Genomic DNA, 27649 nt, shown 5'->3' with positions numbered 1-27649 from the left:
CCTAGTTAACTGGGGGGCTAGTGGGGTGACCTGGGTAGAAATGAAATCACAACTATTTTCACAAACCTCTTTCTGAAATTTAGTATTTCAATTAATTACCACAACAGGAACCCTAACATTAGAATTCCCTGCCACCTTGTCACTAAATTAATTCCCATACTGTATTACCATCCTTGTAGTTTTTTTTTTCCCCTTAGACAGGTATTGCTTTACCTCATTTTTAAGTGTAAATCTATTCATTCTAGTAAAAAGCAAGGTGAAGTTCATTTTCAATGTCTGTTTCAACATTTATGCCATGAAGTAGAACAATGAATCACCAAAAAGTCACCAAGACAAGAGAACACAGCACCTCTAAATTCTTCTTGTTTTACCATGCTTCCAACGAGAACAAGACTGACAGACCCTTGCATCAACGGCAGGCTAATGAGAACCAGAGCCAGCGAGTCATACCGAGCTCCATGAGGTATACACTAATCCTTGGGAGGAGAGGAGTGGCCCAAAGGCAGTTCTACAGTGGAACTCTAGTTGTTACAGAGGTGCTTTAAGCTTCCTCAATTCTCTTTTATCTATCTATCTATCTATCTATCTATCTATCTATCTATCTACCTACCTACCTACCTACCTATCTATGTGTGCATATGTTTATTCAGAGGGGCGCACATGTGGAGACCAGAGTTGATAATCAAATGCCTTCCTCAATTGCTCTCCACCTTATGTTTTGAGACAGGATCTTTCACTGAACCTGGAGCGTAACACCAGCTTGATTACACTGGGTGAATAGTTAGCTCCAAGGCTCTGCCTGTCTGTTTTCTCATTGGAATTACAGGTGCCCCTTCTATACCTGGCTTTTTCACACGGGTATGGGGATCTGAACCCAGGTCTTCATGCCTGCATAACAAGCCCTTTACTGGCTGAGCCATCTCCCTGGTTTCCCCACTTCTCAGGAGACAACTCTCAAGAGAACACATGTATACAAAATAAACCACTGGGCAGGATCTTTAATCCCAGCACTCGGGAGGCAGAGGCAGGTGGATCTCTGTGAGGACAGCCTGCTCTACAAAGTGAGTTCCAGGACAGCCAGGGATGTTATACAGAGAAATCCTGTCTTGAAAAACAAACCAACAAACAAAGCAAAAACAAAAATCAGGACAATGATTTGCACACAGAATCATTTTAGGGCAAATCTTCCGTTTGAGATTTAGCTGGAAGATTAAGCAGAAACAGCAACCACTTTCACGATTGGTAAGTGACTTCACTTCTTTCTTTGAGAAGTATGTATTAGGAGAAAATTCTCATTTTCCATTCTCACCATTAGACTTAATTACCACACTAACATGAGAGCAGGCTTTAGCTTGTTCAACGATGCCCCATTATTTACCTTACTGACCATGCCTCCATCATCTCTTACCTACAGTTAGGAAAGTACTCAGCAGCTGCTCTGTGGCCACAGGCTTGATCTCCGTCCTCAGATTAATGTATCTGCCAACCACCAAGGGAGCTCGGCGGAAACCCAGAATCCTAGTTTTGAAGGTTGAAGAGAGAAGAGAGAAGTCTTTGGGGATGTATTTTAAGTTAAGTCTCAAAAACCATGGTCAATCCCATTAAAAGGTTCTGGAGGTTGTAGGTAGGTGAATTAATATTGGTTTTTGGAGGTACATATACGTTCATGAGTTTGTCAAGATGAACATTACTCAACAGATCAGCAAAAAGTGTAAGAAACTGTTAAGTCTAGGGGACAGGAATATGGGCTTATCACAGTACCCTCTGCTTCTGCTAGGAAATTTTCATAATCAAAACTAGAAACACACGTTAACAATGCATTAGAAAATACCATCTTAAACTCAGACAGGTTCAAAGCTTTGACAAACTGCGAACTGACCAAACCAGCACACCCACAGGACAGTCTAGATACGGACACATTTGAAGGGCTTTCTCTAAAAGTTAAACACTAGAAAATACTTTTTTATTTTCTTTTTTTTTTGTTTGTTTAGTTTAGTGTTTTTCCTGCTTTTATTGATTCTTTGCAGATTTCACAGCATGCATCCCAATCCCACCCATCTCCCCATCCCCCTCCTCTGCCCTCCACCCTTGCAACTTCCCCCTAAAATTTAAAATCCAAAAACCAACCAACCAACCAACCAACCAAAGGGAGAAGAACTCATCGTGTGGCTGTAGTGTAGCTGCTGAGTTACACCGCTAGCCCTTTACTTGTAAGTGTTTATCGCAACGAGCCATCTATCTGGTTCGAGGCCTCTGGCTTCTGCTACACTATCAACAGTGGCCCTCACTGGGACTCCTCTTGGACAGCCTGTTGTTTGTTGTCCTGTGTCATGGGATCCTGCAATTCTGGATCTGTAGGTTCATCCCCTTCACATGCTCCAACAGTTCACAGATGAGATGGATGTTGGGGTAGGCTAACTCATAGCCCTGGTTCTGGCCCTGGGTGGCTGGTGGGGTGGTCAGCCCGCCAGCTTTCCCCCACTGTCACCACCCAGGTAAGCTCTCCATCACTGCCTTGGACAGCCCACCCAACACAGCACTCGGCAAGGGGCAAGGCCAGTTCTCTTGCTCTCGGGTTCTCGGGTCGGATCACCCACACTCCCACCAGCAGGGCCAGCTCCACTGTCTTGCCTAGGTGAGGTACAGCCCCTTTCTCTCTCTCTATTCCTGTAGGGGGCATGCAGGGGACATGTATGGGGGGCATGAGTCAGCTTTCCTGCTTTTATGCCCTCAGGGTTGACTCGCCTGTATCTTTAAGTCCTGACAACAGGGTCAGCTATACTGTGCTGCAGCTGGTGAGAGGCAGGCTAGTTCTCCCACTCTCATGACCCCAGGGCCAGCCCCTCTTGCCTGTCACAGGTAGAAAGGGGTGGAAGGAAGAGGGCATCTTTCCCTCAGCTATGCCACCACACGGCAGACGAGGGGGACGGGGTCAGCTCTGCTGTTCTCACACCCTCAGGGCCGGCTCACCCACACCACCACCACCACCAGGACCAGTTCTAGTGTACTGCCCTGGTGGGGTGGAGGGTCCACTCTTGTGTGTGCTGCAGCTGGTGAGGGACAAGGCTACTTCTCCACCTCTTGCCTGCCATGGGTAGCAAGGGGTGGGAAAGGGAGGGCATCTTTCCCTCACCCAAGCCACCACATGGCAGACAAGGGGGATGAGGTCAGCTCTGCTGTCCCCCCCCACCCCCAGGGCTGGCTCACCTGTGTCCCTGACAACTAGAGTAGCTCTAATGTGCTGCCCAGGTGAGGTGCATGCCCAAGGTGAGGGGTATGGCTTTTGGTGGCAACATGGGCCATGGACATCAATACAAGTTCCCAGACATGGTCCTAGGCCACAGCCTGGGCTCAGACATCACCCTGGCCCCGGATGGCAGCAAAGCCCACCATGTTAAACACAGCCCTGGGTGGCATCCCAGACCTCTGGCATCAGCATGGCTTTCAATGATGTCAGGAGCTATGGACATCAACTTAGACCCTGGCTGCTGTAGGTCATGGACCCAGACACGGCTCTCAGCAGCAGCCCTGGCCTGGATGACACTCTGGCCCCCAGTTGACAGTGCTGGCCATTCAACTTGGCATGGCTCCATAGAGGCATAGCCTTTGGAGACTAACATAGTCACAGGTTGTGACCTAGACCCGGGGCATCTATGTGGTCTTTGGTGGCACCATGGGACACCGGACATCAACAAATCCTCTGGCTGTGGTAGAACCATGGACCCAGACATGGTCCTTGGCAGCAGCCCTGGCCCGGAGTCACCATGGCCCCAGGTACCAGTGCAGACCACTCAGATCAGCATGGCCCCCACGGCAGCATGGCCATGTGGTGTCCCAGACCACAGCCCTCAGTGACGACAGGAGCCACAGACATCAACTCATGTCTCCTCAGCTGCTTCAGGGCCTCAGATCAATAGGCCCTTAGCAATAGTCCAGGCCCGGGCATCACCTTGGACTCAGGTGGTGAGCAGGCCATTCGCATTAGCCAGTGTCTCACCACCCTCACCTCTTCAGACCGTCTCTCCTCAGCCCATCAACTGCTCCACCTCTCTCTTCCACCTCCTACCCTGTACTAGCTCACCATAATGGTGTCTGACTGCCCTATACCATGGGTGCCTGGTGGCACTTGGCTGAACTGTTCCCCAGCCAGATGTATGGCATAGTGCAGAGCTGTTGCTCTATCATGGCCAGGGGCTGGAGTCTCCAGGCCGCTCCTGGTTTTGAGTCCTGCCCCTGCCAGCCACGTGGCATGGCAGGGAGCTCTGTTGCTTTTTAAGGCAGAGTCTTACTATGCAGCCTTGGCTGGCCTAGAACTGCTAGGGAGACCACTGTGGCTTCAAACTCATAGTGATCCTTTGCCTTCCAAGAGCTGGGATTGAAGTTGTACACCACCACACCTACTATTTTCTTTCAAAATGGCATTTCCTGGTCAAAAAAAAAAATAGTAATAATAATAATAATACACATTCTCTAAAGAAAATTTAGAGGTTCAGAACTTGAAACTAAGAGCATCCTAATTCCCAAGTCTAGTAACTGACATTTTGCATAAGCATTTTCTCTCACAGTTGCATAAACACACAGGTATGTATAAACATCACATGCATGTCACTTACCTTTCTTTCTAAACAGGATTTCACTATAGCCCAGGTTACTGTGAATTCAAGGCAATTCTCCTGCCTCAGCCTCTCAAGTGCTGGGATTACAGGTAGAAGCCATCATACCTGGCTTAATAGTAACCATACCTCTACAGAGAATACTTCACTACTTAACAAACTAACGCTATGAAAAGATATATTTTGCCAATAATTGGGGGTGGGAGGTAACAAAATAAAATAATAATGATATATCACTCTACATACATTAGACTGATGAAATTCACTATGTTGGGTATACTGATCCAGAAGTGAGGAATTAAGGCTTTCTTCATGATCTGCTGGTGTCTAATAAACAGAAACCAGAAGGTTTGGAGGGAAGAAAGTAGAGAGATAAGGTTTGAACAGTCTAATTCTAGTATGCCATTAAATGAGAAGTTGGACCTTTAAAAGGCTGTAAACATCCATAGTATTATAAGCAGTCATTTAATTGTTTCCCTATCTAGAGATACTAAGTTCTTATCCAGTTTTCTCTACTACAAAATGCTAGTAAGATATGTGTGTTTCTATATACTTAAAAATTTTCTTTTTTCTTTTCATAGTACTTCCTAGAAATATCTTATACATGTGCACTAAAAGGTAGGTATTCATTCCAAGGCTACAAACAGCAATATTTTTGATACAAAATAATAAAATTAACAATGCTTTAAGTAGCATATGAATTCAATAAATTCCTGACAAGAAAACAATATCCTTAAAAAAAGTCTTTGTTAGATACATGCTCAACTATGTTCATAGCAGCATTATCTGTAATAGCCAGAACCTGGAAACAACCTAGATGCCCGTCACCTGAAGAATGGATAAAGAAAATGTGGTACATATACACAATGGAGTACTACTCAGCAGAGAAAAACAATGACAGCATGAGGTTTGCAGGCAAATGGATGGAACTAGAAAAAATCATTCTGAGTGAGGTAATCCAGACCCAGAAGGACAAACATGGTACGTTCTCACTCATAAGTGGAATCTAGACAGAAAGCAAAGGACAATCAGACTGCAACCCACAGAACCAGGGAGGCTATATGGCAGGGGGGACCCTAGGCTGACCGTGGCTTATAATAAGTTTCGGGTTTACTCAATTACTGGGCAAGCCTCAATGAAACATTTCACTATTAGGATAAGAATTTATACTGTATCAAGCTGATAATAGGGAAAAAAGTAAATAAATAAAAATGAAAAAAACAACTATACTTAAAAAAGTCTTTGTTATTTCAGCAGGTGAAAATAGTGATGGCTTCAAAGGGGTTGTTTTGTTTTTCAAGACAGGGTTTCTCTGTGTAGCTTTGCACCACCACCGCCCGGCTCAAAGGATTTTAAAATATCTCTAGTGACGCTCTGGTGGCGCACACCTTTAATTCCAGCACTCAGGAGGCAGAGCCAGGCGGATCTCTGTGAGTTTGAGGCCAGCCTGGGCTACAGAGTGAGTTCCAGGAAAGGCGCAAAGCTACACAGAGAAACCCTGTCTCGAAAACCCCAAAAAAAAAACCTCTAGTGACAAGAAACCTGTCCCTTATTTATTAGCATTAATAACTGCAGTTACTCTCTTTACTACTTACAGTATTTAGTTATCCATGTTAGTCTTTTTTAAACACTAGCCGAGGATAGCTCCAAACGCCTGCTTCTCTACTCTTAGCTGTCTAAGCACAGGAATTACAGGTATGCACCACATGCTCAGGCCTGCTTCTGTTCTTTCTTTTTTTAAATCAAGTATTATTTTACTTTATATGTATGAATGTTTTACCTGCATGTATGTATGCACACAACCTGCATGCCTGTTGGAGTCCCTGAAACTGAAGTTACAGACAGCTGTATGGATACAGGGAAATAACCCAGGTCCTCAGGAAGAGCAACAAGTACTCTTAACCACTAAGCTATCTTTCCAGCCCCAGTCCTCTGTGTTTGTGAGGACCATATTCTACTACAATGTGTGTGTGCAAACATATGAGTTTCTTCCTAATCCAGAAAAAGACAAAAATTGGCCTTTTCTTTTGGATTCCTTCGTATGTTTTTTAAAAGCTTCTCTTTCTCCTGCTGTCCCTTCGTGGCAGGGGTTCAAGCCACCTCCCGCCCGAGCCCACAATCATGTCTTAGTGTTGTCTCTATGGCAGACTGAAAGCGGACAGGTGAGGAGAAACTGGATACCAGGGTTGGCTAAGAGGGGCCTGTGACAACAGTACCCATCGTTCCAGAGGGTCTCCACAGCCCGGGTCTCTGAGATGAGGTCTTGCTATGTAGAGGTTGGTTTGACTCTCACTGGAGTAAAACCACACCAGCCTTGAATTCCCAGTCCTTGTGTCTTTGCTCGTTTTTTACAGAGATCACAGGTGTGTGCCACCATAACTAGCTACTTATATTAGTCATATATTAGAATTCATGGTGATTTTATTGTTGTTTCTTTTAAAAAAAAAACTATGCTGATTTTTGAAGTTGTGTATGTTTTCTATAAAGGACAACAAACCCCATTCTCAATTCCATGCTATGTATGTTCAGTTATGGGGATAAGTCAGTATTACTCACAACAGAAACAAAACAGCAAGGCTATGAGGCCCAACTGACATCTTCAACCATGACAACATAAGGCATGCCAAGAATGAAGTGAAGTAATAGGAAGTAAAAATCTGGGGTTAAAATACTTAGTCCTGTTGAGGCTGGACAGATGGCTCTGGCCAGGTGTACTTGCTGCTCTTGCAGAAGACCTAGATTTGGTTCCCAGAATCCCCACAGCAGCCCACAACCATCTGTACCTCCAGTTCCAGGGACTCCAGTGCCCTTCTCTGGCCTTCCTGGGCACTAGACACACATGTGATGCACAGACATACATGCAAGCAAAACAATCATACACACACACACACACACACACACACACACACACACACACAGGAAAAATAAATGTCTTAAAATTTTATTGTGGTTTTTGAGGCAGCACCCAAATATTGGGTATTTACAGAAGTACAATGGCACTAATTCATAAGCTATGAACAGGGAACATGCCCATGTTATTGCCACATCACTCATTTCTTAAGGAAATCCAGTTCTCTCTGAAAGAGACGATGAAAAGGATCCATGAGAGTACACACCTGTCCAGGTGAAAGGCTGCCACCTCTGCGTTGTGTCTGTCATAACCAGCATACGGCTCCCCTTCTACCACATAGTCTCTGCTGTACCTGCAAGGAGGGCGGCAGACAGACAGGCATGGCGTCAGTGTCGGAAGGACAGAACAAGAGGTGGAGAAGCACTTCCGAGAGCCTGACATGTTCACACTCCCGTGAGCCCTGAGAACTGGGTGTTCGCACACATGGCTGGTAGATGAAGGGATGAGTTCAGACAAAATCAGACACTGTTTCGACCTCAGCAATCACTCTTTGAAGAAAGCACAGATGACATTGGGTTTACTTTGGGGGGAGGTGTTTTCTTTTGCTTTTTGGAGACTGGGTTTTTGTGTGGCCCTCCAGGCTGGCCTCAAACTCAGAGATCCGTCTGCCTCTGCCTCCCGAGTGCTGGGATTAAAGGCCTACGCCATCACCGCTTGACTCAGTGACTCATTTTTACAGATACAACTTAAACTTGTTAACTGGGAGGGAAAAAGCATTTAGCTCCCTATAGCTGTTCACCTGCACTCCTGAATCAGCCGGGACCTATAGGGCTTTAGAAGCAACCTGGGAAAGAGAAGCTCAGCTCCAGTGCAGAGCAGTTCCAATGAACATATGATTTCCCATGTGTGTGCGCAAAAGGTACCGACCTTCAATGGTCTTAGAACACAAACTGGAACCCACCTCTGAAGCACAGATTCAAGGCAAAATGATGAAGAAGTCCTATTAGAAGGCCATCATGCATCACTATCTTGGTGGCATCAGTTTCTTCTCAGCCTGATTCGAATACCAGGCATTAAAGTTCCTAGCACAAGTAATTACTTAGGCTTCTCAGCTTTATACTGGCTGCCTTTAGACTGTCAGTTTAAAAATACCACTGCAGCAAAAGCTGATACTCTATCAAGCACTTTTCTCTCTACCACAGGTGTAGGTGGCCAGACAGCTGGGGAACAGTCCTTGAATACATCACAGGAGCTTAGCGCAGTACTTCCTTCCGCTGAAGCATTCCCAACCTTGCCAATAAACCTAAAGGCTGCTGAGGGAAGTGCATGAGCCCAGAGGCATCTGGGAACTTTCAGGGTAAGCTTGAGAGCAAAGAAGAGTAGGAATCAAATGAAGGAACCACACTGGAGTCAGGTCAGAATTCTGTGCTGTATGTTTGTGTGTTTTGTGAATGTGCACAAATTTGTATGGATGTGTATGCGTATGTGTGTACATGCCTGTGGAGGCTAGAGGATGACCGTGATATAATTTCTTAAGCACCATCTAACCTTTTTCTTTTCTTTTTAAATTTTATGTATTTATTATTTTATGTATGAGTGCTCTATCTGCATGTATGTCTGCAGGCCTGAGGGCATCAGACCCCATGTGGTTGCTGGGAATTGAATTTAGGACCTCTGGAAGATCAGCCAGTGCTCTTAACCACTGAGCCTTTCTCCAGTCCCATCTATCTTTTTTGTAATCAAGTTTTCATTGATATGGAACTTACTGGTTGGCGAGTGGGTCTCAGGGATCCCCCTGACTCTGCCTCCCCAGTACTGAGATTACAAGCATATATCACTATGCCAGGCTTTGAATACACACGCACGCCACACCTGTATGAGTGTGTGTGGAAGCCAGAGGCTGATGCAGGGATAGCTTTCCTCTACTGCATCCTACCTTATTATTTTTGAGATACAATCTCTTACTGAATCCGAAGCTTCCCGCTTTAGCTAGTGTGATAGCTTGAGTAAGAATGTCTCCCATAGACTCATATTCTTAGTCATCAGGGAGTGGGACTATTTGAAAGGATTACAGGGATTAGGAGGTGTGGTCTTGTTCCAGTAGGTATGGCCTTACTGGAGGAAGTGTGCCACTGAGGGGGGCTTTGAAATTTCAAAAGCCCAGGCCAGGCCCTGTCTGTCTCCATCTCTCTCTCTCTCTGCTCGGGAATTGGGAGGTAACTCTCAGCTGCTTCTCTAGCACCACGCCTGCCTGACACCACACTCTCCATCAGGCTCTGACACTGCAGCAAGCTCCCAATTAATTGCTTCCTTTTATAAGGGTTGCCTTGGTCACGGCGTCTCCTCACAGCGATACAACAGTGGCTGAGACAGCTGACTGGGAGCCAGCAAGCCCTGGAGAGCCACCTGTCTCTACCTCGGAACTACCGGGACTGCGGTCACCACTCCTGGCTTTTCATGCAGACGCTAGGACTCCAGCTCAGGTCCTCACGCTTGCACAGCTAGCAGCTCCCGTGAGCCATCTCCCCAGGCCATGCCCGGTGCTTCTTATGTGGGTTCTGAGGAGCAAACTTACTAAGTGAGCCTCTTCCTAGCCCCGCGGTCTGAATTCTGTGCTCATGTTTTAACTATGTGAAATATGAAAAGTTAGGATTCTGGGTCTCATTTCCCTCACCTGTAATCTCCAAGGTCCTTTCAGCATGCACTAAGATCATTCCCTCACTTTTACCTAGTCTAAGGTCCCTCCCTGCTTTATGTCCTTTTCCCAATATAACTGCAGCTGTTGCCTGTAAAAATCAATTTACTTCTAGAATGGATACAACTAAATTGGGGGGGGGGATATCACTTTTATAATGTAATAAAAATATAAATAGTAGTATTATACTGTATCTCTGTATATGTCATCTATCTATATATGACTCCCACTTCTGAAAGGAGAGCACGAACCAACCTCCACAAAGCTAAGACCACAGAGACTATTAAAGAAAAGAAGGTGCATGTCTTCACTAGACTCAGATTCTCCTCAAAACAAGGACTGCTCCGTCTTAAGTCACTGGCTGAGGAACAGAATTCATACAATAACTGCCAATAAAATCACTCCTGTCTTTCTAGTGAAGGACGTCAGAGTCTGGGTGAGGACATTAACTTGCACTTACAGCAGGGCGGTGTGTATCTTTTGAGACCCTAAAGGTCAGAAGAGTCCTTTGTGAAGTGTTCAAGGTCTGGGACGACCTTCTGTACCTCAACCCACACCAGTCTCACTTGTCTGTGACAGCGTCAGGAGTTAGATCACACACCAGTGTGTGCAGTGACTGAGGGGACAACACTTCACCCAAGCTATCCACCGTGCTGGGTAGAGGAAGAGGCTGCCAGGATGGAGTCGGAACCGGCTGTTCAGGAGATGGCAGGGGAGAGCTGAATGTCTTAAAGCTGAGGGAGCCAGGCAGAGTGCACACATCTTAAATACCAGCACAGGGGTGGAGGAGTGGGTGGGGGGGATGCAGGCAGACCTCGGAGTTTAAGGCCACCCTGATCTATACAATGAGTTCCAGGCCAGCCAGGTCTTCAAGTGAGACCCTGTCGAAGAAGAAGGGGAAGGGAAGAGTGGAATGCCATTCAGGATCTGGAAGAGGAAGGCAGTGCGTGGTACAGAGTAATACAAAGATATGAGATGAAGCAAGAGTGACTAGGGCTTCCACATGTACCTCTTAAAGGCCACCTCTCCTACTCCTCGGCCTGCTCTTTCTGCCCTCCAAAATTATATCTTCCTTCAACCCTGCAGCATGTCTGCAAAATCTAGTCTACAACTGCCAGAAATATCTGTTTGCAACATACTTAATCCCATATCATCCTTTATTCTCTAGTCTACAAATAGTGGACATGGATCACTTAAACATACAACAGTCATAATTAATTTCTTTCCATATAATTTTTCATCCCACACCCCAATACTCTGCCTATGCTATTAATCCCTTAAGCTACAAACCAAGAGATCAAGAAGTACACTGCAAAACTAAGTGAGCGGACTAATGAGATCATGGCTCAGCAGGTGACAGCACTTGCCACCAACCCTGATGACATGAGTGCCATTCCTGGGCCCCACATGGTGGAAGGAGAAAACTGATTCCCACAAGTTGTCCTCTGACTTCCAAACACACCATGGCACATGTGCACGCACGTGTGCACACACATACACACAAATGAGACACTAAGTTAGTCATTTTTTAATTTTCATGATGGGTGCTCTATCACCAAGCAAACAAGGGAACTGTATGGGAGATGCAAGCTGTTTAAAATTCGATGGCTCTAGGGTCAAACTCCAGCTCTACTAAACTACTACGAGGAAACTTTGTCAAATCAGTTTTCGTACTATGGAAATAGGAACTGAATTGACTCGGGTGTTAACAGTATTTGGTGTGACGCTTAGCAAATGGTGTGCAATCAACAGAAATGTGATCTCAAGGCCTACCTCCGAAGTGCTGGGGTAACAGGTTTGCACAACCATAACAACTCCCCTGAATTTTGCTTGTTTGTTTTTTGAGACAGGGTCTCGCTGTACAGTTTGGCTGTCCTAGAAATTACTCTGTAGATCAGGATGGCCTCAAATTCAGAGATTCTCCTGCCTCTGCCTCCTGAGTGCTGAGATTAAAGGGGTGCTCCAACACACCTGGATTCTACTGCCTTTTTAACTTGCCCAGTACTTCCCAGGTCCAGACAAATACTGACCTCTTTCATTTCTGGGATTCTAAATGGATCCATACCCCAGCTGTCTTTTTAATCTGTTAATAAATGCATAATAAGGGAATTGTATTTTATACATCTTTCCCTCACATTACTCCCTCCACTCTAGCAAGAAATCTAAAGGTATGATTCTCTAAAGTTTCACTGAGAGATGAAAAAAAAAAAGTTCAGTGCCAGACTCTAAAAACGTTTGCTGCCAACTAACTTCTGGTAGAAGAATGTGAATCACCATGTTCTGCTGGTCACAGAAACTATGAAAACAATAGAAGGGTCAGTGGGTGTCAGGGGTCAAGGGCAGAGAGGGAAGGGTAGAGCCCAGAATACTTTTAGGGCTGAGAACCACAAGATATTACAGTGGTAGACATTCGCCTAAATCCACAGAATATACCCCTAAAGAGTGAACCCTAATTATAAACTATGGACTTTTTTCTTTTTGTTTTTGTTTTTTTCAAAACAGGGTTTCACTATGGAGCTCTGGCTGTCCTGGAACTCACTATGTATACCAGGCTAGCTTTGAACTCTGAGATCCACCTGCCTCTGCCTCCCAAGCGGTGCTAAGATTAAGTGTGTACTGCTATGTCCAGCCAAACAATGGATTTTAATTAACAGACTATTATTGGCTCATCAATTGGATTAATGAACAACATTAATAACAGGAGAAAACTGGAGGAAAAGGTAGTTAATGGGATTTGTCTGATTTATTTATTTATTCATTCATTCATTCATTCATTCATTCATTCATTTACTATGTATACAGCATGTATGACTGTAGGCCAGAAGAGGGCGCCAGATCTCATTACACTCATTACAGATGGTTGTGAGCCATCATGTGGTTGCTGGGAATTGAACTCAGGACCTCTGGAAGAGCAGTCAGTGCTCTTAACCCTTTGAGCCATCTCCAGCCCTGTATTTTTCTTAAAATGTTCCATGGACCTGAAACTGCTCAAAAAACAAACAAAAACCAGAAACAAGACACAAGGAAGCCCTAGCTGCAAGGGCCGGTGCTTCTGCACTGACTCCCCATTCCAGTTCATTTAAACCCTGCAGCTCCTGATCTTTGGCTATCCAGCTTTTAGTTATCCTGTGTGTGTGTGTGTGTGTGTGTGTGTGTGTGTGTGTGAACAAACTGTTTACCTTCTACTCAGTTCATTTTGTATCTAGCACCTGCCGCACACTAGAAATCAACAGCCAGGCATGCAAGCTCAGGCCTGCATGATACAGGAGGCTCACCAAGTTGAGGCTAGCCTGAGTTACACAGTGAGACTACATCTCAAAACAAACAAAGCCCCAGAGAAATCAAGAGTAGTTCTGTTCAAACATTCACTTGTTTGTTTGTACCTTCCTATACACAGCCCAGGCTGTGCCTCACCCTCCTGAGTGCAGACTACAGGACTCAACCACCACAGCTGGCTTTCTGAAAAGGCTTGAAGGAACCAGAACAGGTTTCCATAGGTCCCTTCCACTCAGAGAATCCTGACCTTCACACTAGACTGTGGAGATGTTCCAGTCCAGCTGTCTTTCACTGAAAAGAACAGCAAAGAGGACACTCTTACATAAAGCCCAAGTTGAATGAGTCAACACCCAGCACACCTTTTAAGATGAAGACTCACCGCTTAGGTTTGAAGACGACTTTCTGTCCTCCTTCAAGGATCAGTAAAGCCTTTAGCTGCGTCCCTTTATAGCCCACATCAGCTTTAATGATCTTCTTGGTGGCCATGGCATGCATGATTGCCCCCAGCTCTGGTGTCTCTTCAGGGTACACTTCCCGGGGCACCACCCATTGGGCTGCAATCTCCCAAGGAGACTGCAGGGTGTGGTCCAACTTAGGCACCAGCTCCACCCGCAAGCCAGCCATCATGCGGTGAAAAGCCCTCTGGTCCTCACGGTTGGCAGCTGATGTGTCCAAGTTGTCTATCAGGAAAACTTTGGTGAAGATGAAGATGACCAGCAACACCGCTAGCAGCACGACTCGCTGCTTTAGTTTCATGGTGGCCTCTTCTCCTCCTCACCACCTCCTCTCAGCTCAGCAGGTGCTGATGATCAGCAAGGCCATCCCATGATGACCCATTTCTTCACTGCAGTGTCTCCACAATTCCTGCAGGCAGGCCAAAGCACACAGCATGATTGGATCAGGAATTCTGTCCTTCTACCTCCACACTTTGCAAGGCTCTAATACATGACCTACCCTTTCAGTGACTGATTGCTAGTCTTCAGCTTGAGAAGGCCCATTAACTGAAAACAGTGTGGGAAAGACCCAGGAAGGACACTGGGTACATGGAAAATTCTAAGAAACACATTCCCATTTTAATTAGGAAGTACGATCATCTAGGAGTCATTTGGCTGCTATATGTATTTCCAAAAATTATCAAAACGAGGAGGTTAAACAAAAAGCAAAACACTGATCTATGCATAGTTAACTCCCAAGTTTTATTGTTCCAAATCCGTAAGTGAATCCTTGTCATGTCTCATAATTTTCCCAGCTCCTTCCACATGTAAGTTTTCTGTTACCCTGAACAACAGGAACTCCCAAGGATACCAACAAGAGTCCAGGAGAGAGGCATACTCCTTTTCAAATACAAATACACATTTTGTTCATGTGATTAAGCACAACACTCAGACATGTACTCTCCTTAATCAAACCTCCACTAATTATTTTTCCTGGTAAAATATGGATAATCGAATCTGGATGAATTAAGTGAAGGAAAAACATTCCCCTTTACCATCTGGCTGTTAACAGAATATGATTAGCCAGCTCATGAAATTTGAACCATAACAACATTGCTATGTCTTGAATGGTGTGGGCAGGACAAAGGGTATTGAAACATACAATTCAATTTTATTTGTATGCTGAGAGACTGCTTGCCACTGCACTGGGCTTTGTTTGCTTGTTTGTTTGTTTGTTGAGAGCAGGTCTCATGTAGTTAAAGGCTGAACTCATGGTCTTCCTGCTAATAGCCCCCAGCTCCACAAGGCCATTTCAAACCACGCACAAGTTCACTCTGCTGTCTGCCGACAGCCTGGGACAACGTGAATGACAAGAAGATAACAGGGTGTTGCTGCGTTCTGCAATTCATTCAACAACTCAAACCATTAATCTAAGAAATAAGACCAACACAAAAACAGAGCCAACAACTGAGCTGACACACTCCCATCTAAATTTGAGGCTGCTTCTTTCCCAACTGGAAACAACCCAAGAGCAACACTGTGAGCAGTGCCTTGCCTTGAGCCAGCTGATGGGACGTTCATTCCCACCCAATCCTTCCTGTTCTTTTCATGAAGGAAGCAGAAAGGGAAAGCTAGAGTCCCATCCTAACTGTCCCCGGCCCCCTGCTCTGCTTCACCACCATGTCTCACCAAGCTGTTAGTTAAGGTGAACAAAAGCTGTGTGAGAACAACTGAAAACGTAACTGTTTTTATTTCCTTACTTGTTAAGTTAGCACACAAAGTAATAGGTTTCATTATGCTACAATGTAATTGTGATGGTACCAGATTTGGCATGGAACTCAGTTAAAAGCAGTTCCTGGTAATTACGCACAACAGCAGTATTAGGAGAGTGGATTTCAATATCGGCTCTAATGATGCTATTGTTTCATTCGTTTGTTCAACAATACACATTGCCGGGTGCAGTGATAGAGGAAACATACAGCAGCATCTTCAGCACCTCCATCCCCAAATAGTCACAGACGAGCACTGGACGTTCTGGCTCAAGGGGACAGCTAAACAGGCTTTTCCTTTCTATATAATGCACTTTGGGTCTAAAGTTTGGCTAACGAGACTTTGATAATACATATCTAATGGTTGTGCATATTTTATGGGGAATCATCTTCTCTCATAATATAAAAAATAGCACTTGCAAACTTGTTTTGTTTTGGCTGGCCTTGATCCTGAAGCAATCTTTCTGTCCCCCGCTCCACTTGCAGGGAGTGTAGACATGTACCACCCCATCAGGCCTGTTTTGTTTGTTGTGATGGGAATGATACCCAGGGCCTTGGGAATGCTAACCAAGTGCTCCAACACTGAGCTATACACTCCAGTCATCTCCGTCTACTCACCATACAACAGCAAGTTTTACAAGTCCCAAAATGAAGACAAAAGCTTCAAATCTGAAACCCAGTTTGTAAACTTTTTGTAGGTTCTGAAATATCACTCCCTTTTGAAAAGGCCTCAGAACATACTCATCATTTCAGGGCTATAAACAGTTCATCTGCTAAGGCAGAACTGAAACTTGTATTGGGGGAAACTAAAGAATTCAACTGCTACATTATCACTACTCTATAGTGAGTTTTCTTGTTTGTGACTGATGAGTTGCCACCTCCAGGTAAAGTAAGACTGCATGCGGTATGTCACTACTCTTTCCTCTTTGTCTGAAAGGCAGAGAAGCCGTTTGAGAGAGGACCTCACCATGCAGTCCAGGCTGGCCTTGAACCCACAGCCATCTCAGTGTGGTGAGTGGTGGGATTACGGGCTTGCCCACATCCCTGCCAATGCCTCGGCGTTGTTCTTTGCCACTGTCTTCCACTTCCACAACCCCAGCCACCAGTTCTCCGCAGTGCTCAGCACCTCCTACTGGACCCTGGGAAGAACACATTTCTGGACCTGCAGGCTCCAATAGAGCCTCATTAGTCCCTCGACCATCCTGAAGTCTAAAGATTCCTCTACAGGCCTTAAAGCCTTACTCTGAATGGTACTGAGTGAGGCAGGCAGCCCCCTGACTGTGTGTCTGGGCTTCCACCGATGAACTAACTCGGCGATGCTGGTTCTCCCCTTGATGTACAGTTGCCCTTTGCTGCCACCACCCTTCACCCTCAATGCCCTTAAAACACCTCCTTTCTCCTTACCTCTTGTTTCAAGCCTGATCCTTCTCTCAAGGCCCATCTCCAAGGGCATTCTAGCCCCTCCCCATTCCCCTCCTTCTGACCAGTACATAACTACATTCTGCCTTAAATTGCCTTAGATGTAGTTCCTAATTCCCTGCTCAGAAATACAGCTCCTTAGGAGGATCCCCCTTGCTCCTTTATACTTGAGAAAGGGCCCCCAGGACCCAACTTCCAGGCTTTTTAAATGATTATTATTATTCTTTTTTATTTGAGGCAAGCAGTATACTATACAATCTGCAGGCTGGATTTTTAAGATCATCCACTTCAGATATAAGAAAATAAAAACAGGTCACTGTGTATATTCCACACTACTCATGAAAACCTCCCTAGCATTCCCAAAGTAGCACTGTATGCCTGCTCTATGTCATGTCCTCACCTTCTGCTGTAAAACGCTCACACAGTGCAACACTGTCCTGTGTGTACGGCCATCTGTCTTCATGTTTGTTATATGGAACAGAGCCTACTTCACAGAACAAGTAGACTCAAGGTAATAACATAACTCGGAAAGTGTTAACTATAAAAGAGGCAGTGTAAGTGGAACATTTGCCAAGTCTCCACACTAAAAGCTGGCGTGAACCCACAGTGCAGAGTTCTGGGAAGCGGATCTTTCTAAGCAGTTTTCCCAGGAACCCTAGTTCACTCCCAGCAGCCCACGTGGGCTTGCCACACAGGTTCATTTACTTCCGTGCTTCACACACATAGACCACCACCCTGTAGTGTAATACTTGTTTGAGAGGACAAACCTTTGGCCGTGAAGTGTTTGTACAAGCACTTCACAGGTCCAGAGGGAAGGGAATGTGATATCTTAGTATAAAGTCCTCTGTTCAAAAATCCGGTGATACAGCGAGGAAGGTACACAGAAAAACATATTGATACAGAGGCCCATAAACTGTGCGATTAAAATTCACATACATGGTAGCTAATGAACATGAGATCATCTAGCCCAATACTTCCTGCAGGTCCTCCAAGTCACAGCTCAATGAAGCTCCGAGCCTCAATGACAGTTGAGCTCCTTTGCATGGGCCTCTGATGTGACAGCTTCACACTAATCCCAACTCTTAAGCACAGCGATGAAAAGTGAACAGAAGTTTCTTCTTTTTTTCTTCTTCTAGAATGTTCACAGTCAAAATAGGCTTTTACTACATGAATGAAAGCCTTGTGACTGTACAGTACCACAAAACAAACATTTTGCGCAGAGGAGTAGGGGATTTGTGACACCGAGAGACTTTATTAAATAGCTAGTATGTGATCACATTTATGCATGCTCTCTCCTTGTTCCCCATCCTGACTATAAACTATAAGGTCTCTTTTCTCAAATAATCTCTTTGGAAAGTGTTGGTTTTAGCAAAACTGAAGATTTGGTAAGTGTAAGAAAAAATAAGATATCAATGCAAAGTTTTCACATTTGTATATTTATCTCTTTGTGGGTTCTGAAGACTGAACTCACAGGTCATCAGGCTTGGTGGCAAGTGCCTTTACCTGTAAAGGCTGTCTATTCGGACAGCCCAAGTTTGAATTTAATTAAGATTTTCTTGTTACTATTTCTACAGCTAAACAGTGACAGTTCCTCCCACCAAAGGGTGGGGTCTATTTTTCCTCCTCCTGATTTGAGCTGGCTCTGCAGCTCTCTTTGATCAAAAGGCTAGACAAGTGGCTATGCCCCACTTTTGGGCCTCAGCATTAAGATACCTGGCAGTTTCCACATTCACTTTTTGGATCTAGCTACTATGTAAAGACAGTTTGGTTTGACTGCTACATGAGTGACCTATATAAAGGCTTCATGTGCACCCAGCTAGTCTGGCCACCCCATCTGAAACACCAGAAAGATAAGTAATCAAGGTATTCCAGTCTCAGGTGGGCAGCAAACAACAGAGAACACATGACCTACACAATTTTAAGAAAAAACACAGGAGTTGGGGATTTAGTTCAGTGGTAGAGCGCTTGCCTAACAAGTGCAAAGCTCTGGCAAAAAAAGAAAGAAAGAAAAAACACATCACTGTCTTAAGCAACTGTATTTGAAGCAGTTGTAGAACATTCTCTATTATGTCTTCTATCAACTCTTGGTGATGTTAAATATTCTGGGGGTGGAGGTAGGAGATAGAAAAACAAGGCATATGACTAAAAATAATTTGGGGGTGGTGACACTAAATCATTAAGCATAAATAAAGAGCAGACTGGTAGATGGTTAGATCAGGTTATTCCTATAAATGACTACTAATGACTCCTATGGATCAACAGTTATTGTAAAAGTTGTTATGTTTTCTTTTCTGCCACGTAGTGTAGATGTTTAAGAAGAAACAGTCTCTTAGAAGTGACACAAGAAGTCCATTCTCCACTTGGCTGTGGTAGTCAACTGAACAAATTAGCTTAAAAGAAGAAGCATTTGTTTGGGCTTTGGGGTTAGAGGTTTTGGTGTATCAGCAGCCAGCTCCATAGCTTTTATGCCCACAATGAGGCAGAACATTGCAGGAAGCACATGGCAGAGCAAAGACACTCACCCCATGCTGGCCAGGAAGCAGAGACAAAGAGAAAAGGTCTAGCAATAAGATACACATTTCAAAGGCACCCCCACTGATCCAGCTAAGCCACTAACAGTCACTCAACTATGAACTCATCAGTGGACTTTGATGAAATTAGCACTCTTATAATCCAGCCAATTCCCAAGAGCCTCACCTCTGAACAATGCACTGGGGCCAAGCTTCAATACACAATTTTGGGAGAGTCATTTCAATCCAACCCTACTATGAATCACTTACTAAAATATATATTTTACAACCTTACTTATATTTATGCAGTGCAGTTGAGGTTAATTTCACGTACTCATACTACACATGCTCAGCTTATAGTGCCTAACCTTTGTATTTCACCCAAAGCATAAACAATAGCAAAACTCCAAACTCTTCAGTATAGAGGGCACAAGATACTTTCACCCTGATGTATTGACCCTTTAAAGATTTATTTATTTATTATGTATACAGAAGAGGGTGCCAGATTTCATTGCAGATGGTGTGAGCCACCATGTGGGTGCTGGGAATTGAACTCAGGACCTCTGGAAGAGCAGTCGGTGCTCTTAACCTCTGAGCCATCTCTCCAGCCCGACCCTTTGATTTTTAACTGGCGTTGACATTACAGCAGTAAGTCACATTATTATTAGCTATTAAGAGTTTACATCCTTTGCCCTTAGCTACAAATACAATTCCAACATGATCAGTGTTACTAAAACAGATGGGAAGCATGACCTAAATTCTGTTTCACACAAAACTCAGAAATACAGCATGCCTTTCACAAGCTTTTCATTCAGAAAACTTGCTCTGTGTTTAAAGATGATGACTTTTGTCTTTAAAATTGTTTAAGGCTTAAAGCTCTTAAAACTTAAGTGTTGAGAGCAGCTTAAAGGACAGGTATTAAAAACAAACAAACAAACAAACCAACCACTAATCCCCACATAGTCCAAATTGGACTGTTAGATTTTCCTTACTATTTTTATTGCCATTTAAACATCCAGACAATATCTGAAAAATAAGGCTCTTCCAAGTGAAGTTTGAACAGTTCCTTGCGAAGGACATCAACTAGAAATGATCACCAGGCTGCAAGGAAGCATTAAGGAACCTGCCCCTGGGTGTGAGGCTAAAATGAAGGGGACAACAAATAACTATTCTCTCTTAAAAAGATAAATAAAGGGTTGGGGATTTAGCTCAGTGGTAGAGCGCTTGCCTGGCAAGCACAAGGCCCTGGGTTTGATCCTCAGCTCAACAACAATAACAACAACAAAAAAGAATAAAAAACTTGCAACCTGTTTTATTTAAACCTTAACTTGGAAAACTGTCTAACCTTCTTCCTTTAAAAAGAAAGAAAGAAAGAAAAACAATTAAAACATTAGCAAGAGCTGGTGTACAAAAGAGACCCAGGCAGTTTCCAGCAGGCAGACACTCGGGAAGTGCTTGGTGTAAGGAGGCTCCTGTGTTCCAGGGTTTCATTCTCAAATATCAGTACATGACCACCACTTACGGCTGCGTTAGGCCATTCTAGACTACTGTTACTGCTGACCTGTTTCCTGATGTTGACTGGGATTGGGAGTAAAGACAACCTGGAGATGTTAGGAGAAAGAATGGACAAAGTCCAAGAAGACATTGCCCAAGAGTGATAAATGAATGATATAGAAGACAAGGCTGAAATCAGACCTTCAAGTATTACTGCCAATGGTTTTCTTTTCTTTCTTTCTTGTTTCTTTCTTTCGAGACAGGGTTTCTCTGTGTAGTTTTGGTGCCTGTCCTGGAACTCACTCTGTAGACCAGGCTGACCTCAAACTCACAGAGATCTGCCTGCCTATGCCTCCCAGAATGCTGAAATTACAGGAGTACACCACCATCCCCTGGTGACAATGGTTTTCTGAAACAAGATCCAACATTAGGACTTCCATGTTATTTTGTTTTTATGCATGTGTGTGTAGTATTCATATGTATGTATACGTGTGTGTGTGTACACGTGTGAAGGCCTGAGGTCTATGTGGGTGTCATCCTCAGCCCTTCTCCACTTTATTTACTGAGCTAGTCTACTTAGTCAGCTTGTCCAGGGGATCCTCTGGAGTGCTGGGATTAAAAGCTGCCATGCACTCTCAGTTATTCAGACCCTCAGCTGAGGATCTCAACCCAAGTCCTCATGTTTGCATGGCAAGAACCTTCTTCACTGAGTTTCTCTCCAGTCCTATTTCGTCTCCAGGAGGAACACACAACATACAATGTATATATATGTATAGGATGCAAGCCAGGGGAAGGAACACGGGAAGAATTAAGAAGGTCTTGGCAACCACCAGTGGTACAAAGTTCAGGTTCAAGGTTCAGTCACTCATGCTCAGAGTCTACAGAAGCTAACAAGCCTATTAGTTAACTCTCTGAAATGTGATCTCAGGAAGCAGAGTGACCTGGGTTCTGCTCCACAGAAGGCCAGAAGCTGTACTCTTTTCTACCCGTGAGAAAAGGCAGGCGGACTACTAACGGCATATCCAGTGAGGAACAAGGCAAGGGTAAAGAGCACAAACAGCCTACACTTCACCATCACCTCAAATCCGTGTTCAATTACTGTCCCAAAGGGAGGCCAGTAATCCTAAATTTGAGACAAGAAGGACTAGACTACACCGTTTAAAAAAGAAACAAAGTATACAACATAATGCCATACATTTTTCTCACAAAAGTATACCTAAACTAAGAATTAGCACTTGATCTATTATTTTGGGTCATTAGATAAATGAGGCAAAGGCATGCACACAGCAGAAAGTCAACATCTAAGAACAGACTTCCTTATTCTGTATTTGGCTCTTTCCTTCTTACGCATTCATAATTTCATAGCCCTTGGCCTCCTTTTAGAACAGTCTCCTCTAAAGTGGCCAGTACTTTCTCACAAAACATATCTAAGCACACTGTCTCATTCTGCACATCTGACACTCAGTCTACATCCCCAGATTCTTTAGAGACAGGCAATTCTTCTGTTTCTGGCAAGAAAAAAAACTGCATCAGAAGACCTTTTCATTATTTAGAAAAGAGTTTATTAATTTCTGTAATCAAATCCACGAAGCAGAGGACCTCTGCATTATATTCTCCTCTAGACAGCTCTCACTGTTATCCTGACATTATAAGTTAGTCAGAAAGGAATTTTGGTAGCAAAGTAAGGACTTCTGTCCCGCACCCCAGGCCCATGTTATTGAACTCATTAGTCACAGAGAAGGAAAAGAGGGCAGATGTGCAGGTGCTGGGGAAGCACTTAAGGGAGACAGAACCTTCCTTTCCTACCTCCAATATAAGAAACACGCGGATGGTCAGCACTGATGCTGCTGGTATGGTTATTTCCAAGAATTCTTCTATTAAGGTAAAACTACTGGCTCTCCAACCAACTGCTCAGCCAATACAGATGGCAGGATAAAGTGTGTGCAGCTCCCCGTGACCAGACTTGGACAGGCTGCAGGTGGCTGGAACACCATATAATCACAGGACAGAATCTCAAGACAATACCAATAAACAGTACCCTTTGCAGAGACTCGCCTTAACAGCACATTTCCAACAGAAATCTGAAACACATAGCATTGGCTTTTTTAAAAAACTATTCCTTTTGATTGGAATGGGGGGAGCTAAAAAAAAAAATCTAATATTTGCACCAGAATATCTGTTTTCCTCACACTAATTTTCATTGATTAATTTAACAAGCAAATAACTCATGTACATCTACTATGCACCCTATGAATTACAACTGTAGGATCTCAGGGTAACAGTGCTCCCTACCCCAATCCACAAAATCACCTCGTATGCAATCACAGATCGACCGGACATCGGATCTCCTTCTAATTGTAACTGCACACTCTAACAGCAGTCTCCACAGTGAGATCTTAGAGTTAAAATTGAAATAGTTATCAACTTGAAGGCAGAATTCCTGGCTTTACACTTACAGCACTGAAATAGCAGTCAGAGGGAGCTAATTCATGTCCCAAAAGTAGACAGAAAATTTCACTGAGGAATTGAAAATTCAGAAACGATTTTTAAAACCATCAGAAGCTTTAAAGCTCTATGAAAAAGCTGAAATGGAAATCAAGAAGTGACTAAAAGCAAACAATCATTAACTTAGCATAAAATAATTACGACATAAAAGATTATGAAAAATAAGCCAGTGACTTGCTTTTTCCAAAGTACACTTTTGTTCAAAATATATACAAATAAAAAAGGCATGTGGTTAAACAAAGTGTACCTTTTTTCTCACTAGCTCTAAGGAAACAAATCAACCCCATTTTCACAAGGAAAGATATTAATCCCAGATTTTTTCTCTTTCTTTCTGGTTTGTTTTTAAGACAGGGTTTGGCTGGCCTTAAACTCACAGAGATCTTCCTGCCTCTGCCTCCTGAGTGCTGGGATTAAAGGTGTGCACCACCACCTCCCATCCAGATTTTTAAAATTTTAATTTTATTTTTTTGAAACAGCATTTCTCTGTGTAGCAGTCCTGACTGTCCTGGAGCTAGCTAGCTCTGTAGACCAGGCTGGCCTCGAACTCACAGAGCTCCTTCTGCCTCTACTTCCCGAGGGCTGGGATTAAAGGGACCCACTAAGCCCTGCATTGCTCTCTTTTGACACGAATTTTCAAATGTGGAATGGACATCTTGTTGCTGGCTAACTGTTGGTTCTGGGACACAAAATCCAACATCTTCACAAACTTTAATAAAGTTATTAACTTAATAATTTTAAATTTACCTTAAATTGGTTCAGAGTCTACACAAATAATTTAGCATCTTTAATACCTGAACCTGTTTCTCAGGACGATGTCGATAAATGACATGCAGGAAGTGCTCTCAGGTCTTGCATAAATTCAAGGAAGGAGGAGCACAAATGAAATCACTAGCCCATTGGAAATCATGCATGGATTTTCAACCCAAGTAATATAGGCATGGTTAATCAATGACAATCTTGACTTTGCCCGATTACTGATTGAATTACACAGTGTAGACCTCAATAATGAAAAGATCGCATTCTTTTTTCCTTCCAACGTGAGCCGTAAAACCTCCAGAGGGAAAGTGGCTGAGCAGATGACCCTGACACCTGGCCCTAGACCCAAGGGACAACGTTCAACCTATCTTTCCCGCAATTGTAAACTCCTTACCCATCCTACAGGAGATAGTCTTGAAACGAAGTCATTGTATAAGGACCATCCACGCCTTGTTGCCCCTTTTCTCCTCCTTATCAGGAGCCTGACAGCTAACTGACTCCGGATTAAAAAAGAAGGTCTTATCCACCATCAAGGACACAGCTTGACAACGTTCACATTCGGCGTGAAGGCGACGTCTGAGTTCGCTCTCACACGCCGGGCCATCACACCCGGAAATGAAACCGCCAGCCGCAGCCTACTCGGGACTACGCTCTCAAGTTGTGCCCCACGGCGCTCCGAGCGCACGACCCCAGGACACGGCTGCTCTCTCCGACCCGGGGCCTGCATGCAGGTCACTCGCGCACCTCGGCCACCGTGCGGGCCCCGGGAGGGACCGGGCGAGAGCGCCGCTCCTCCCTGGGCCACCGACACCAGCTTAGCGTGATAGGAGGGCGACGCCGGGGCCAGGCGCCTCTGGGGACAGTGCTCAGCAGCGAGCACCGGTCACCGCAAGGACTCCCGGCCGTCCGCGCCTCAGCAGAGCCGGCTCCACCGGCCGAGGCGCCCCGCAGCCTCGCGGGGAAGCCGGGAGCTCCGCATCCGGCCCCAGGGGGAGGTAGGTGCCCCGCCCCCCGCCGCCCGCGCTTTCCCGCCCTCCCTCCTCCCTCCCTCCCGCCGCGCCCGGGCCGGGGGTCGCGCGCCCTCTCCCGCCGCGCCGCTCACCTGGCGGGCCTCAGGCTCGCTCCATAGCCGCCCGCGCGGTACGGTGCGGTGCGGTGCGGCCCCGGCCGCCCCCGCCGCCTCCGGGGAGGGGCAGCCCCACGCCGCGCTCACCGCCTCCCGCCGCCGCCGCCGCCGCTGCGGCTCCCGCCCACTGCCGGCCCGGCCATTCCCCGGCCGCCGCTCCCCGCGGAGCCGGCCGCTCCCCACCCACCCCCGCCTCCGCGGCGCTTGGCTGTTGGTACGGTCCTCGCGCAACGCCCTCCCCACGGCCAATCGCAGCGCGCACTGGGCGCGGCCCCGCCCCCGGGGCGGGTGGGCGGGACTACCGGGCGGCTGCGGGCCGCCCTCTTTAACCCCTTCACTCCCACCCCGGTTCAACTCCGCCGCCGCCACCGTCCGCGGGTGTGCCCAAGCCCTCTGACATCAACTCGCCCCTGGCTTCTCTCTTACCTCCACGTTTGCTTTTCCCGCAGTCATCTAGGTGAAGTTCTTTTCGGGAGAAATCATTTTCTTTCTGTCTTTCGATCTACTACTGTCTTGACTTCTCCTTGGAGAGTCTGCCTCCAAGTGTCCTTCCCTGACCGAAAGAGGCCAGACTTCCCACCGTGGGAATTGCTAAAACTTCGGGCCAGAGCAGAGCTCCCCGCTATGCCTTTTCAGTAGCACTTAACAAAGATCCTGATTATTTTATCGTAATAGCAGTTGCTTTAGGTTTGTCCCTCACGGTGGACTGTAAGCCGTAAGAGGGCAAATCAGACTTCCAGCGCCCTGCACCCACCCTTTAGACTCCAGCGGCGTGAATGAGATGCTCCTCCCCCTCCACTTAATGCGTGTCCTTTCCACTTACTCCGTACACAGCATCTACTGTATAATGCATATATTTATTCACCATATACTCAGCTTACACATAGTCTGCCTGCCCCTAAAATATGGTGTACGTTTTTCATGGGATACCATTTGTAAGGGGAAGGATGAGGACTAAGCAGGCCTTTCTTTCAAGAAGAAAAGAAATGGTCGTACTTTTTTTCTCCCTGCCTGTATGCCTTAGGGTCTACCAGTTAACATCTCTGAGTATAAGGTTCCTTGGAAAATGGCAGTTAATCACAGTACCTATTTCACAAGACTGCTGGGAGGCTTAAATAGGAAATGTGTGCAGAAAATACATTATTGTGTGAAGTTAGTTGTTATGCAAGTGTGTGTGTTGAGCGCTTTCAATCAGGAAATCCAGAGAAGCTATTGGACTTGACACCCAACCCCAGACAATCTAGTGAGGAAAAGCAGCATTAATCACTGCTGGAAGCATTAATCACTGCAAGGAGTGCACAGGCCAGCACCAAAGGCACTGTGTCAGCCTTTTACTGGATGGAGTTGAGAAGGCTTGGGGTCGTTAGCTGACCACAGAATACACAATTCTTGGGGAAACTGGCCAGATGATAATGAGAATCTGCCTTATTTCCCAACAGGAACATGGGTCTGCTGGCAGTCAGCTCTTCCCACATGTGGGGGCCCACAGAGGCTCCCTAGTATGGTCTTTACTCAAGGTCAGAGAATCTGAGCTTGCTTTACCCAGCAGGGCTGCATAATAGGATGATTGGGTCAAAGGCGTGGTTACCAGGTGTTTTTAAGGGTCTACACTTGGCTGTACGTTGTGCTTTGATCTCAAAAGGGAGAGGTCTTTTGCCTCTCCCCTTGGTAGTGTATAAAAAGCCCATTAGACTAAAGGACGGGGCGACTAGGTATTGACCCCCCCCCCCCCCCCAGCTATCCTGCATCTCTGTCTTTATCTCCATCTAGGCCTATATTTCTATCTAATAGTTCCTCATTTCCTCTCTCCTCCCCCACAAGAACCCTTCAAGGAAATCAACAGTTCTTCTCAAACACTGCACCCCAAAGTATCTCTTCTTCTCTGTCATTCTAATGACACTGAGGATGGACTCTGCCCCAGTCACTACTCAGGGGAAGGCTGGCTCATCCTGAAGCCTAGCTTCCTGGAGATGATGCTTCTCTGAAGGAGGGTTCCTGGCCTGTGGAGACAATCCAGTCAGGTGCTTAATTTCACATCCATCCCACATACTGTAGTAACAACACTTCTTCCTTAGAGGGTTCAGGATCTCCGTATCAAAGGCTTTCACTCAGAACACTTAGTCTGTCTCTCTTTTCCTGTCACCAAGCTGCATTACTGAGGCTCTCTGCAACTGCGTACACAACACCAGTACTGTGCCTGA

General features: G+C 45.3%; 1 protein-coding gene across 3 annotated transcripts in view; it reads right to left on the bottom strand.

Annotated features, from left to right (window-relative positions):
- Window positions 1-26116, bottom strand: part of Fam20b (FAM20B glycosaminoglycan xylosylkinase) — a 36721-nt gene extending 10605 nt beyond the window's left edge. Inside the window, exons 1-4 of one of the 3 annotated variants that reach the window (XM_036202221.1) lie at window positions 25875-26116; window positions 13815-14299; window positions 7730-7816; window positions 1409-1518 (exon numbers count right to left, since the gene is read on the bottom strand). In XM_036202221.1, the coding sequence (XP_036058114.1) occupies window positions 1409-1518; window positions 7730-7816; window positions 13815-14191 (574 nt within the window). In that variant the 5' untranslated portion in view covers window positions 14192-14299; window positions 25875-26116. Of the gene's footprint in view, window positions 1-1408; window positions 1519-7729; window positions 7817-13814; window positions 14300-24716; window positions 25304-25424; window positions 25568-25874 lie in introns of those variants that run through there. The other 2 variants (XM_036202218.1, XM_036202220.1) reach the window with 2 other exon arrangements.
- Between the last annotated feature and the right edge of the window lie 1533 nt (window positions 26117-27649).

The sequence above is a fragment of the Onychomys torridus genome, chromosome 11 (assembly GCF_903995425.1).
Source record: "Onychomys torridus chromosome 11, mOncTor1.1, whole genome shotgun sequence".
NCBI lineage: Eukaryota > Metazoa > Chordata > Mammalia > Rodentia > Cricetidae > Onychomys > Onychomys torridus.
The sequence above is the reverse complement of the archived record's forward strand: the minus strand, read 5'-3'. Positions and strand labels throughout refer to the sequence as shown.